Raw genomic sequence first — 16228 nt, forward strand, 5'->3', positions numbered from 1 at the left:
GCTACTTTATAATTTATTAACAAAGAAGTATTTTTTCATTATTTGCTGTTAACACAAGTGTATTAAAGCATTTCACATTGCATCTCAGAGGGGAAATCATACCTAAGATAAAATATGCCTCAACTTTAACATTTTTCTCACTTATCCTTTCAAGTAATAGTTTTATTGGTTCTTTTAAAGACTAAAGCAACCTTCTTATTTTGCCTAATAGCAAAAATGTTTGTCTTAACCATAAGGGATACCTTAAGATACTTTAGAGATAAGAGACTCAGTTATTTCAGTATAGGTAAAGAAGCCACATAGCTATTCCCTCTCCATACTGAGGTTAGTACGTAATTGATTCTTTCTTTAGCTACAAATACATTTAGAATCTTCTGTACACTTAGAATCTTGTTTCCACTTTTCAAAAACCTATCAGATTCTTATATGTGATTAGAGTTCTGAATATACTTCTATACTGTATTGATGTAATCAAACAAAACTGGTTCTTGAAAAGTTTTCATTTTACAGGGACTGATTTTGATTTATTGCTTTCCCCATCCTTCAAGAAATAATAACAACAACAAAAAAGGAATATCAAATGATGCTCGATTTTGTCCACATGGTTTATGAATGATTGCACAAATTTATTTCTCATGGTCTCTCTTGCAAATTATGGTCCAGACACTATTTAAGTTATCGTTTTCATAGATGAAGCTCTCTAAGGGATAATCACAATTTTTTACAGCTCCACACACGTTCTATCTGTTCTCCAGGTTGGTTTTGCTTGATTGTTTTTGTTTCATTTTGTTTTATGCAGAAATGTATGAATAATATTCCTTTACATGCAGTCTAGTTAAGAAAACATAATTATAATTTGAAATTATGATCAATATTACCTATTTTAATGACATGAAAATATCCATATACTGATCATTCTGAATAGATTCAGAAACAGGGAATTCATAATAATATACCTACTACAAACCAGACACTTCCCTTTATTTTATTTTGCTGTTCTGTTCTTATTGTCATATAAGCAAAAAGGGATATGTTATGCTATTCCAGGAATACCTTTAATACTGTCTCTCTGAATGTAGTAATTGTTTTAAGGGAAAAAAAAATTAAAAACCCACCAAAAAACACAAGTGCAATGTATATGATGGAAAAATATGAAAAATATATCAGTTACTAGACCTTGTTACTATTATTTGCAAACGTAATGGCATCTAGTATTTGGTTGCTGCTCATCAGCAGGTAGTCAATCACTAAGGACAGGAAAGAGCATTTTTGTCTTACTGTATTGTGGACTTAAAATGCAATACTTGGAACTACTTTGTTTAAATGTATGGTTTTTTTTAAGCTAAATTCACTATTAGTTTTAAAAGAGTAAGTTTATTGTCAAGTCATGTATTATGCTTAAGAGATTAGTATGGTTTGTATTCATAAGTATTAGCAAAACAAGAAGGAAACCAAAATAAGAAGCTAACCAAAATAAGAAGGAAACCAAATAATCCCATACACCATGGACTCAAAGAACAAGGACCTAAAAACAAAACAGCATCACATGAGCAATTTTACAGTATGGTAATTTAAAAAATAAAATCAAGTTAAATAAAATGAAGCACTTCTTGCCGTTCAACATGCAAAAAGGTTCAAAACTTCAAAACAGATAAGTATCCAATGGTATTCAGAATTAGTCTGTCAATCCAGTCCATTATGTTGTGTCAATCTGTTGTCAGTCTAATGTATCTAAATAAAATACTAATTAACTCTTTTACTACAGTTCACTCACTTGGTAAGTACTCCATGTTACATACCAAACTTAAATACATACTCTAAAAATTACTTATTAATGGACTTATTAAAGAAAACCTAGGACAATTATTTGTTATGGTTCTTAATGTCTTAGCTAACAAAAACCCCAGCAACTGCCCGGTATCTACGATGAGGTTGCATCAAATCTTTTCCTGCTTATCCTAACAAATTCATTTTTGCACTGATGCTTTATTCCAGAACTACTTATGATTCATAGTTCTATAAATAGATATTGTACAAAAATATTTAAAATTATAAAAGAGGTTTCTAAAATTTCTAATTATTTTTCAATTAATTTCTGGATAGAAATCAATGTTTGAACCATCACTGTTACAGTTCAGCACAACATAGCTCCCAAAAATACCTACAGTAAAATCTGCAATCTGCAGATTATGCAAAGGTATCATTAGCTGCTCTTTAAAATATTTGATATTGGAGAAATTACCATAAACCAATGAAGAGCCCAATTTAAATCTCTGAATGAGTATATTAAAGGGATAATGGAAAAAAAGAAATAAGATTATGTAGTCACAGGGACCATCCCAGGCAATTAAAATGTTAGAAAAATTAAGCACAAACTCATTTTCCTAGGTTATGCATACACTTATGTCCATGAAAAGGAAAGTAAGAAGAGAGGCTAACAAATTACCCTATTTCAGCATTCTTGTTAATAAACACATATTTGTCCTCACATCAGCACTAACACACATGGAGAGTAACCCATATGGGTACCTATACGTATCTATATAGAAATATAGCATAATATTGTAAATATTCATACTCTTGCTTTGGAAATTGTGATACCCATTTAGAGAACTGGCAGACTAAATTGGCATAATCAGAAAAAAAAAAAAAAAAAACATCATGATCTTGCAATAAGTGAATACAATCAGTATTCTGATGTCATGAGGAGAAACACAAGTATTGCCATCATCATTTTTTCACTCTCTGGCACAGTTCCCTAGATCTGATCAAAAAGCACTGGCAGGCACAGGACTCGAAGTTCCGCTCTGCATTAAGCAGATCCTACTGTAATTCTCTTTTCTGCATATTTCTTAAGGCAATTATAATATCACATGGTCAGATGTCTCCACATCTTTTTGCTACATGTTTAGCAAAACTTTAAAACTGGACATTAATCACAATTTAATATTCTTATTACTTTACACTAGGCATTTTCTAGCATGCAAAAATACCTCTATTAAAAAAAAAAAGTATCCTATCAGCCCAGAAAATATTTCTTTTTCTGTTGCTTTGTCATGAAAAATAGTGATTTTCAGGGAGTTATGTGCTAATGTTCACCAACACAGTTCCTCTTAGATGTACCATACATACTTAAACTATCCCCAGTGTAAACACTGGGACTTAACCACATTTCAAACTGGCAGAATTTTCCAGTACTGTAGGCCACTGTTTGCCAAAGTAAACTCTTTACTGAGATTTCTTTCATGGAACAAGAATTTTGGAACAAAGAAATACAAACTCTAAAATCATTAAAGTATACATACTAAACAGAGAACAAAGTTCTCTTTTGCCTTCAGAACAGGCTTAGTATGACCTCCTTCTCTGATTCAGATCTCTTACCAATTTTTTTCAGTAGTTTCCTCTTATTGCATCATGCACTTTCTACTACTTAAAAAGTCAGACACAACTTGTGCTTTCTGGCTTTTCAATTCTTAAAACTGGTCTAAAGCAACTGCTTATATTACAGCATTCAGATTCAACCTAGGAACAGACTTTAATGGAATCAACTATGAAGTTTGATTGCTGTGGAGTTAAAACCCTCTGTACAGGATGAAAAAGGAAAATCAGTCCTATAACACTGAAAAATCTAGATTTCTAAATTAGAGGAATTAAAAGAAAGACAAAATTAGAGGAAAGATAAAAACACAAAAAGAAAACAAAGACATGGTGAAAACTATTTTTAAAATATAAATACAAAAATCTACATCCAAAGGAAAATAATCTTAGATGGCTTTGATTCTTTACAAAATAGCTATGGATACTATTCCAAGCATGAAACACTCTATTCAATAAATAACATAGATATGCAAGTGTGGCTCTGGACTAAATTTAGGGAGCAGCATATCTTAATTTTGCCAAGTCCTTTTCTGTTTCCATCTTTCAGTGTCTGCTTTGGAAGACCTTATTCCTCTGCACGTCATGATATATATCCTGAAGAAAGTAAAGCACTAAATAATAACAAGAATAATTTTCACCAATTAGTTACAAACAAAATGTAATAAACATGCTATAATCATGCAATTTTATATAATATTAGTGAGCGATTATATTATGAGAAAGAAATTTAATTTGTATTCTTTCCCTTTTCAACTCTGCACTGCAAGAATCATCATCTGTATTTCCATAGTACCAGACAAAATTCAAATCACATCTGGTGAAATGGAATAGACAAGAAATGCCCAAAACATTACTCTGGGTTTTTTAATTTTTAATCTTAGAAAGATGGAAACTTATTACTCATCATAAGAGTACTTTACAGATGTGTAAAAGCACTGACAATAGATAAGAGTGTTTCTCAGCTAACTATACATACAGCTTAAACCCTTAAATTTGTATTCATGCTTATACATCCTTTCCTTTCTTTTTTGAGCATTATTCAAATTATACTAGTTGGAGTAAAAGACACCAGTGGCAGTTTATATGACATACAGTAAGGAAAGAACCATGCCAGAAACAGTGCTCATCTATAGTTTGAGATCAGTTGTTTGATCTAATCAGATGTCTAAAGCTTTTGGATGGGACGTTCTTTGGAAATGTGTATCACATTTTCTTCTCTGACCAACAGTAACCTACTAATTAACAGGCTTCAGTAGAAAGTTTATACATATTTCTCATGGTGCCTTGTACTCATGTATTCGTTCTCTAAGGAGCATACTGGTTTGACTTAAAGGATTACCTGATGAAGACTTTCAAATAGGAATAAGGATAGACACCTCTAGTTCCCTTCATTGAGTGCTAGAGATCTCTATATAGAATAACTGAAGGAAGCTACTCGTCATTCAGTTAAGCTTTCTTAATAGATACCTGCTAATTGGTGTTTCATGTAATTAATAGCCTAATAAACATGATCCATCTATGTCTTTCTGTATGACCAGCATGAATGTTATCTCTCATGATTCCAATCTCATGTAAATCCTTTTACTGAAAAGAAAGTAGTTTCAAACAGCTGCCTGAGGCATTATATTATCAGAGATACTTTGCAAAACGAATTGCACTGATTTCAGCTGTCCTTTTAATAGACTTGGGGATAAAATGAACTAATTTATTTACTATTTACCTTTCTGTGCTGTGTTTGCTGCTCATCAAGCCTGAGATGTTTCTATCTCTGGAGACTAAATACATTTATTCTTATAGCCGCAATACGACAAAATCTGGTTGTTATGCAGATTGTCTAAGCTTTTCTGCACTTTGCAAGTATGAAATCTTGGGTAAAGGATGCCTGTCTCTGAATAGCAATCCATTTTTAAAATACTGACTTTAATATTGTCATGCATTTTAAATTAGCACTTCTGGGTTTAGAAGTATGGAATTCTTTTTCAAACTGAATATATTTTTAGAAAAGGAAAAAGGCAAAAAAGTATTATATATATATATTTTTTTTGTGAGCTGTTATATGGAAAAAAACTTTTTAATGTTGAATGTTGTTCTAAATTTTAGTAATTAAGAGTGGTCATTGGATAAGTTTGATAATTTCAATAATATAAGCTTTTCTTCTGTTTTTTTTTTTTCCACTGTTGATATAGCATTATTAATTCAGTATTTTTAATCCCCTGTTAGTTTAACTAGCCTTTTCTCTCTAAAAATTCTGTTGATAATTCTGCTTATCAATCATTCAAGCTATATTCTTTGTACTTTTTAATTTCTTTTTCTCAGAGAGTGAAGAACAGTTCAATACACTGGAGCACTGCCTTTCCTCTTCACAGGGCTCTAAATTCAGAGCATGCCTGTGTGATCACAGCTGGTTTTAAATAATCCTTCTTATGTACTCGGTGGAACTGCTGTGTTCAGTGTTAGCTACTGACCTTCAAGAAAGTTGTAGATCAATTGGAGATTGTTAAGAGGACAATAATGAGAATCACCAGCCAAAAAAAAAAAAAGTTTGAAGAAAGAGTGGGATTGAATCAGAGTAAGACAATTACCTCTACAGAAGAGGTGACAGAGTATACTGGGTGCAGCAGTCAAGATGCTGGTAGGAAAGGGAGTGCTGCAGGGGTGGCCTGTGTGAAGAGAGGTTTCCAGAGGACCTACCACAGGACGCAGCTGAGCTCATCAGCCAAGATGGTGGTACCATTGGGAGAGTATTTAGGAAAGGGTAAACCATTGTACAGGCAGAGAAGGAAGAAACAAAAAGACTTAGAAGCAGCAGAGGGAACACTAAGGTTACAAGAGACAGAGGAGGAGATAGTCCAGGATCCAGAGCTGCAGCCCATGGAGAGGATCACACCAGAGCAGATATGCACACTGTGGCCCTCGCTGTGGCAGGTGGATGTTTTCTGAAGGAACTGCAGCAGATTGAGCACCCACACTAAAGCAAGTTTACTCTAAATGACAATGACACATGGAGAAGACCTTTGCTGGAGCAGAGGAAGAGTGCAAACAGGAAGGAGTACTGGGAGGAACTTTTCATAAACTGACCACACCACCCGTTCCTCATTCATCCACACTGCTTGGGGTCAAGAGTCAAGAGCAAAGGAGTGAAGTTGATCCTGGGAATAGGGAGGAGGAAAGTGTATTTTAAAAAATACATTTAACCCTGAATTAAATTAACTTTCCCAAGTTGAGCCCTGTGACAGTAATATCTCTATCCTTATCTATCACAGTCCATGAAATTTTTCACCCTATTTTTACCTCTGGTTGAAAAGAAGAATTGAGTGAACAGCTGGATGAAAGTATGGTTGCTGACCAAGGATAAACCACCACAATGAAAAGCTTTAAACATATTAAAAAATAATTAAATAAGAATGAAATAACTTCTGTTTGTCCACTGTGGATACAAAAAGAAAGAAAAGCATTTATACCACTGAAACCCAGATTCAGATTATATGTACTAGGAAAAACATTGCAAGGAGAAAAAAAAAAGTATATAACTGAAATAAAGTACTCAGGAAGGTATCCTAGATTAGGTTAAGTAGTCATCTCTCAGAGTTGTTTAGAAGATCACTTGAAGTAATATTTTCTAACTCTTTGCTATGCATTAATTCAAATAAATGAAACCCTTTTCACTATCACATAAATTCACAAATATTACTCCATTTTACTCTTTCTTTAAAATAACTTGAAATTTATATGTTTGTAAAGCCAAAGTTATTTTCAAATTCATAATCTAGAGAGCACACACACATGCTGTTGATTAGTTCAAGATTTTGAATTAACTCTCAAAAATTTTGTGTACACTATTACATATATTAATTTTAAGATTATGTCCTAAATGGTATTTCAAGTCACGTACTTGAAGTCAGGCTCAGATAATTATTGCTTTGAACCAGTGCATCGACAGGCAGTGGCTGCCCAGTGCAAACCAAAGGCCATGTCACATAGTAGTGGAGTCTGCATTACAAAGGGCTAGGCAAAAGGAGGCAAGAAAAGAAGATTAAATTATCCAGCATAATTATCTACACTAGCACTATTTTAAGATGTAGTTTTTGATTTTATTACTTTAGAAGCTATAGTAAAATAAATTAGAATTGGTGGTTGTAACTTTTACTGTGAAAATGGAGAATAGTACATTATTCATAATGAGGAAATATACATGAAACTGAATTATCTAATAATTCAGATTTTTTTTTAAGAAAATGAACAAGGGGTTTTATTTATTATACAAATTTATAGGTCTCTTCTACTTTACTAAACGGTAAGTGGTTATATTCCTGAATGGCCATTAAGGTGCATATGTATATATTAAACACAAACATGACCAGCAATGATTTTCCTGAGAAAGTTCAAGGGAAATATTCTTCAGAAATACATGCCCACTTACATTTGCAAACAGGTGGCCTTCCTTTGTTGCTCCATAATCCATCTTCTTGACACACTGCTGTTGCTTGTTGACTAGATTCCAGCTTGAAGCCCTCATTACATTCATATATCAATCTACTGCCCAGAGTGAATTCATTGCCTATAACTGAGCCATTCCCAGGGGAATCAGGAATCCCACAAGATACAGCTGAAAAGGAAGGAAAGGAAAAGATGAAGTATTGGTCTTGTAGTCCCACCACTGAAATAAGAAATACAGATTAGTAATTTGGATGTATCATAGAATGGTAGGGGTCACAAGGGTCCTCTGGAAATAATCAAGTCCAACCCCTCTGCCAAAGCAGGTTGCACAGGAACATGTCCAGGCAAGTTTTGAAAATCTCCAGAGAAGGATATTCTACAACCTTTCCGGGCAGCCTGTTCCAATGAATTCATGAATTTTCCATCTTATTTACAACATTACGATAAATGCAACCATATTTACACCGTTGATAAACACTTAGAAGTGCATCTAACACAGACAACTATTTTCACTGTAGAGACAGAAATATCAGCACAGGCTAAGGGCAATGCTTAATCTGGTAGGGAAAAAATCAAGAAAGTGTCAAAAATGATTTGGTCCAAGAAGTAAAGAATTGGAAAATTTTTAAATGTTTTCTAATAGTCTGCTTCCATTCTCTCAGGGTTTCTTTCATTCCTGCATTATGATAAACAAGGCTTCATATCTGCTTGTTCTATACATACAAAACAGTGACATTTGAGAATTCAATGTTACATTTTTAAATGATCGCAAAAAGCACCAAATATGAACAGACAAGGAACAGTTCCACTGAATTTAGGGGCATTATTCAGATATGTAAAGATCTATTTACATACTTGACTAATTAGTTCAGATTTCTAAATATTATGTCTATTCAGGTTTATGCATTTCCATATCATGAAGGAAATTACTTGCTGAATTAAAAATTTTTTCCCAGACAAGCAGTTATTCTTTCAAACTCACAAAATGTAGTTTATCGTCAACTTAGTGGTTAGATTTTCTTCTTTCATTTATTTATTTGTTTGCTTATTTATTTAACTAGACCTCAGTACAATTCATTGAACAGTATCTCATACTATACAGTTTTAGAGCAGAGTATAATTACTAATATATTTATTTCAGTCACTATCACGGAATGTCTCCAAGGCAGGATTGCCTTCTGACATCTCACTTCCCAGTTCCCTTGATTTTGTTAAAGAAGAAAGGTAAATTTTCATTATTCCTTTTCTAAAATTTATTTTAATGGTATGATTTATTTTTAAATAGCTATTTTTGAACAGAGATTAACTCTAGGTGCTTGAATAAGTTAATCAAGTTGGTAAAGATTTTATATTTGCCCATGGCACTTCTGAAAGGAAAGCAATAGTTTCTCTGACAGAACATTATTTTCTGCAAAAACAGTAACTTGGAGCAGAGAACCCTTCACATCATTACAAAGAATCTCTTTAAACAGCTCATGTAAACCAATGTATGTGAGCACAGAATCACTAGCTGTTTTGAGTTTGGCATCCAGTTTATTGCTCTTCAGTAAATACACTGAATACCACGTATATTTGAAGGTTTACTTTCTAAATATTTACCAATAAAAAGTGGAGCTTTTCAAATTAAAATGTCTTTTCCATATATATAGTCAATTGCAAGAAGCAATTAATGAGCTTAGCAATGTTTGACAATGCAAAGTTTTAATATTTCAATAAAGCCACTATTTTCAAAATAATAAATAACAGTCTTTGTCTGAAAAGAAGTTTGTTTTGGGGTCGGGTTGTTTGTTTTAATCTAATTCTGATCATCATTTAGGCAATTCAATGTAAATGATTAATTTCACAACACATTGTCATGGTACCATAAAAACAACTCTCAAATTTGTTTTCAGTAATCTCAAATTGTCACATCTGATGCATTTAAATTAAATACAACACAGTACTTTGCATATTTTAAAATGAAGAGAGGTAAGCATTATGAAGTGATGAATGCTTAGCTCATTTCAGTTGTTTGCTTCCATCTGGAAGCTGTCAAACTGCTAATAGGAGTAGAACTGTAGTGATGTTCAAAAATAAGCTGCTGCTTCTGTAATACAACTTCTTGGCAGTTTTTGCTCTCTAACCAGTGCTGTGTTAGTCTTAGCGAAATTGAGTATTTCTCCCTCAGTGGGAAAGCGGCATCTGGCAACTAGGGGGACAGAGAAGGGAGAGTGAGGTGATCGGGGAAGGGGTTCTGAAGAACCATGCTTATTGGTCTTAATGATATGAAAGAAAGTGGAGAAAGGAAGTATAAAATCAAATTCTGCTGCTTTTGGGAGCAAATCTTTGTATTATGAGTCATTCCTCATAAGGTGACTGCAACAAGCTTTACGTGTCTGCAGTGTATACAAACCGGGCAGCAGAGCTGCATCTGGTTCAGTGCTCTATCTACTCCCCTAATATCCTTTCTAATCCTTTACCTACAGGTAGAACCAATTTTAACTCTGTGTATTATTATTATTATTGTTGTTTGTTGTTGTTATTATCTTCTTGCCAAGCTTTTAGATTATTTTCTCTTATCATCGTTCCAAATCTGACCCTCAGCCCTTTTTCTCAGCATGGGGATCTGTACCTGAGCTAAGCAGTGACATGAGTTAAGAGCAGACAACATACATGTCTGCCAGGAATATTACTATTATAGTCTATATTACTTCCTCTTAGGAGCTTTCTACTGTTATTGTTACTTTTTCTGATTATAAGTATTTTGAACAAGGCATGATGCAGATTTCTCTTCTTTCCTTCACAGATGAAATAAAAGAATAGCAGCAAGCTCTAATCTTCTTGACAGGAGTGAAGTTCTCTATACTTTGTTCAAAGCATAATTATACACATCTGCACTTGATGAGATTGAAACTGAAAAAGATCTTCTGACCCTACCAGATTAACCCATTTGAGACGTTTTCAATTTTTAAATGGATATTATTATACTAAATATGCAAACAATAACTTTTTTTCTTTTTAATAATACAACTTGATTTCAAACACTAATTCTGGCACAGTCAAGATGTTAGTCATAAATTTTACCCTCCAGGACTAGTTTTACAGAATTTTCAGACTTATTAAAAGGCATTTTTATTTGGAAACATTCTATAATTAGCTGGACCGAGTGTGTAATTGTAATTAATTTTCAAAGAGAATGCATGTATTTTGATAACAGATACTTAAATTCAGAAACATGCTTTCCATTTCAAAGTTTATTGAAAAAATACAAGGTTCATTTGGAGAAACAAGTTGGAATAATTGTTTCTGAGCTATAAAAGTTATATATTAAATTTGAGGAACCCTATATTAATAAGAAATTTCTAGTAAAACTCAGTCTACATACCTGGAGACACATATATTGCTGAAATAGTAAATATGGATTATTTAAAATATTAAATTAAAGAAAAAAGTTCTTGCTAATGTGCTGCATTGCTGAAATTTCACTGTTATTTCTTTCACACAGTAGTAAAATAACAAAGATAGAAACACTATCTGAATTATTTTATGATTTTTCTTGAGTATGCTGAATTTTTTTCTGAACTGATTACTTTCTGGGACTCTTTGGTTATTCCTGATCAAGTCCTGGGACCTCATGTAAAGTCATGCACACATCTGTACATTTTCCCTCCCTCTTTCTGTGAGTTATTCTATTCTGTTTAAGATTAGCCTTAATCTTGAACAGAATTATATCCTCCACTTTCCTGATGGTTAGAAAAAGCAGTAGAAATAGTCTTCCAGGTTCTTCACTGCAAAATATTTCTGATCTTTCAATTTTTATGATAGCATCAGACACTGCACCTAAAATACATTTTACGTAAATCCAAATGAAGCATGTGTCCCTAATCCTGCCTTACACTCAGCTCACACACAGATTCTCCCATGTTTTGGTGACCTTCAGGAAGGTACAACAGCATCATATGTTGTATTATGGTATACAGGAATAGAAAACAGCCTGGAGTACTGAAGAGGTCTATGCAAATAGCTCATCCAGGCATGAAAACGCTCATCCTGAATAAATATTTAGCGAACGAATCACTTATATAGAAAGATGTGTACTCTACTACTTCACTTTCTTCAACCGTAGCCAAATCTTTGCAGCTTTTTAATTTTCTTGCAAATAACACACTCTCAACAGAAGTGTAAGCCTCATGCCAAATCTCAGTTGACCTTGGAACATTATAAACATTTGACAAATAACAATTACTCTTAATACATGTATGGAGCAAACTGAACTAAAACCTGACTGGCAAACTGAACTAAAACCTGACTGGCAAACTGAAGTAAAGTCTAACTCGATAGACGTAAAAAAAAGTTACAAATTATGTCTTGAAAATAACTGCATTCCCCAGAAGGAGAATGGAGACCTGGTCATGATGGATAAAGAGAAGGCTGAGGTGCTCGATGACAATTTTCAGCTTTGCGCATACTACATACACAAGTCTATATGTATTTGAATAAACAGAAGATGCCAATACAGCAGTATTGAGAATAGTCTATCTTGGTTTTGTAAAATAGTCTTTGCAATGAAATTACAGAAACATACTCAACAAGAAAACATTACCTTACCTTGGCAGATGGGCACAGGAGAATCCCACTGATACATGCCATTTTGGTGGCGCCTGCATGTCGCGTTGTTGCGACCGATCATTCTGTACCCAGCTTTGCAGTAATAGCGAACTTTACTTCCAGCAGGACCGCCTGTTTTATTTACAATGCCACCATTCCTCAAGACAGTGTTTAGGCTGCAATAGGGAGCTAAAAATAAAAAGGACGTTATTAGAAACACATAAACACAATTCACACAGTTCATGTTATTTATAGTATACGCAAACCATGAACACCACTGGAATTAGTTCAGAATCCCTGATAGTACTTTTGAAATCCTCAGTGAAGATTCATGCTTCTTATGCAGAAATGTCATGAAGTTCATAAATGTTTTGTAACCAAAAAACTCTTTGAGTTTATAACCAAAAAGCTCTTTGAGATACACAATACAAAAAAACTAATTATGAGTAGTTGCATTTAAAAAAATCCAATGCACTTAGACGTGATTTGCAGAAAATAAACATGGTTCAATATCCACCACTGAAATAAGTCTATGGACACTTTTTACAGGTAAGAGCTATAATACTCTCTACATCATATTGAAATAAGTCTTAGGAATACTGTGTTGTTCATATCATTTTCTATAGATCCATTAGAAGACTGGTTTATATTTCAACAGTGCATAATTACATATTTGGTTTACACATATAATTATTCTTCACATTGTCTGTTTCTTACACATATTTCTGATTTCCTTCCTTCACCTTCCAATATCTAGCTCTTACATTTTATTTTTTCTTCTTTGCATGCATCTTTTGTCACCTCAGGTGTATCTATGGTATCAGTTACCACCCAAAATGGGTGTTTCTATTCACTGACTATAAAGAGATCATAATTTATGATTAGACTCATAATTGAGATATGTCCTTCAAATATCTACATTTGGATCCAGTATCAACATCAATATTTCTAAGAAATGTCACCCAACAAAAGCAGTAAAACTAGGTCGTACATTAAAGATGCTGAAAATTATTGCATCTGCTGAGATTCTATAGAAGAATCATAGTTCTCAATTAAGTAATATTATTTCTGCTTGCAATACAATTTTTATACATTCGTTCAATTTGGGTGGTTATTTGAAAAAAAAAATCAATCAAAATGGGAAAAAAAACAAAACAAAAAAAAAAACCAAAATAAATTTTAAAAAAAGAAAACAAAAAAACAGGACAAAAATCAGTAAACTAGGATGGTCTATATTTAGGTCATGTACTGTATCCCTTATAAGTACAGTGACATTCAGTTACATATGAACTAATTACATGAGATAAACAACAAAAATGGTCTTTAACTTAAAAGGGAATTTAATATTTAGAGAAGTAAAAAAAATGTGGTTTTAATATTCTTTTCAACCTATTGATGGAAAGAAAAAAGATTTTTCATTATTACACAAGTTGCTTCAGATCAAAAGACAATTGTTAAGACACAGAAGTCATTCTCAGCAACCTCTTAAGCACTATTTAATTTTAAATATCCTAGGAAACCTTAAGACTAGCAGGTAAACACAAACATTATATGCCATTAGGACAAAACTCCAAATTGATCTCTTAAGTACTGTAATTCTAAATAGAAAATATTTGCCATATGATGTGTAAATCTGTAATCCAGTAATACCATATTGCCTTCAGTGCTAACAGGTCATAGACTGTACTGAGTTTGTGAGTTGTCAAGACCAAGTTTGTCAGGTTTGTGTTCTCTTAAACTTTTTTGATCTGTGTGCAGATTTGTTTTCACTTTGCTTAGCTGATTTTTTAGTGCAGCAGATTTTTTTTAGTTCCTTTCAGGTGGATTTTGTTAATGGTACAATTCTATTCTTTATAGATATTTGTAACAAGTATTGTGTGCAGAATAAGTTACTTAGAACTCTAGTATGGTGACATGTAGACAAATATAGACTTGATATAACAGCAGAGGCCCTGAGAGTAGGGGACATAGGACACTTTGAAGAGGAGTACAGGCATGGCATGTTATGAGGATGACTACATATTCACTGTCCAAAGCTACACACAACTCGTCAGGGGTCAAATTATAACTGGGACCAGACTTAAATAAATGGATTATACATAGTAGAATCATGTGTAACAAACTTGACAAACAGCAGAGTGTGAAAATGTGTTAGCAAACAAAACTGATTCTAAGGAGATCATGCAGGGAAATCATCAATATCTCTGTTGAAGGACTCCAGGTGCTGATGACCGGATTATCTTGTTTTCCAATAACCATTTAATCTTGACTACTAATTTTTGTATTAAACTGCTAACGTTATAGTTATACTAACAATAAATTCCTCGTGACACATATAAAGTGTAGGGGTTTTACCTGTAAAAAGATTTTGAATATAGCAGGTTGTATTTCGTGCTCTGATTACCACGGAACTTATTGTCATTTGTTTCAGCTGTGGATAATTTCAACAATATATAGTATATATGAACATCCAAAGAAATGAGCTTTAAAATGGCATGAAATATGGGATATTCAGGCTGCTGAATTAGACAGAATCACGTCAAAATACTCAAAATTTCATGGGAAGCCACGGGGGAGAACTGTCAGTCATAACTGTTCCTTATGTTGTAACATTAACAATGCTCAGAGCCCAAAGGCATGGTTTAAGCTCTCCAGTGAAATAAGTGGTGTTCAGAAAAAAAATCAAGCAAAAAAATTTTCAAACTAAGAAAAAGAAGTTGATACAAGAAAACAAGGGCAACACAAAACAGCAGAATTTACCTCAACAGGTAAATATATTTAATACCTAATTGCTACTGTTGCAAATCTTCTGTAAAAATACATATCCTCTTTTCCCAGCTACCTTGATGACTACTGCTGCTCTCAGCCATCACTTTAACCTATTGTTATTATTGCTTATTTTTTCTCCAAGTGTCTCAACAACTGAGTAGCAGCAGCTGCATGGGGCTGGAGAAAAAAGGGAATATGAGATCTGGGAATCAAGATGTTTTGGTAAAGCTTTGTGATCATTTAACATTTGGAAAGTAAAAGGCAGAGGTTCAAGTAAGAAAGTAAAGCTATGAACTGCATTTGACTAGGTAGGAAGGCTATACCTGGAGAAAAGAGAAAGAATATTAAGGTACTGGATACCCACAAAGGTATTTGGTTTAAGAGCCCAGAAGAAGAACATTCATAAGAGATTATGCATTGAGACAAGAAACAGGAAGGGAGAGATGGGAGGCTAAGAGCCAGTGAAGGATATGAGAAAAAGGATCTGGTTAGTTATTAGAAGTGGCATCCAAAAGAGCTGTCAGAGACTGAGATCGCGTTTAGTGTATGTGTTGCAAGGAAAGCATTCAGGGATTTAGGGAAATAAACTGGAATAAAAATACATAAAATAAATGGAAATTAACTAGCGGGAGACAGAGAAGGAGAAGGTTATGGACTGAAGCAAGGGAGAAGGACGGTAATTAATTGGGAGAGGCACTGAAAACAGGAAGCAAGGAAAACTCAGATGAGAAGCTAGAAGGGAGAGAAAATTTGCCAAGAGCTGGACTATCTTATAGTTCTTTATCTACACATTTATTGCAGAAGGGTTGGACTAAATGACCTTTAAAGGTCCCTTCCAACCCAGTGCATTGTATGATTCTATATTTTCTACCAAAGAACTATTGAAGTACTCTGTGATTTGTAGGGAGAGTTGGACAAAGACAGAGACAAGATGGAAAGGTTGAGAAGCACAGATAGACTGGCTTAGCAGAGGTATTTTGAACAGTGTGAGGTCTGGGACAAACTAGGTATGGGGTAAACAGAGTAATGTGACTACATGATTTTCTTGAAGCACATT

At 33.6% G+C, this 16228-nt stretch overlaps 1 protein-coding gene across 1 annotated transcript in view; it reads right to left on the reverse strand.

Annotated features, from left to right (window-relative positions):
• Window positions 1-16228, reverse strand: part of CSMD1 (CUB and Sushi multiple domains 1) — a 948047-nt gene that overhangs the window by 56569 nt on the left and 875250 nt on the right. Inside the window, exons 49-50 of the mRNA XM_054383599.1 lie at window positions 12403-12591; window positions 7799-7984 (exon numbers count right to left, since the gene is read on the reverse strand). Coding sequence (XP_054239574.1) covers window positions 7799-7984; window positions 12403-12591 — 375 coding nt within the window. The remainder of the gene's footprint in view (window positions 1-7798; window positions 7985-12402; window positions 12592-16228) is intronic.

This window comes from Indicator indicator, chromosome 9, assembly GCF_027791375.1.
Source record: "Indicator indicator isolate 239-I01 chromosome 9, UM_Iind_1.1, whole genome shotgun sequence".
In the NCBI taxonomy this organism is placed as follows: Eukaryota; Metazoa; Chordata; class Aves; order Piciformes; family Indicatoridae; genus Indicator; species Indicator indicator.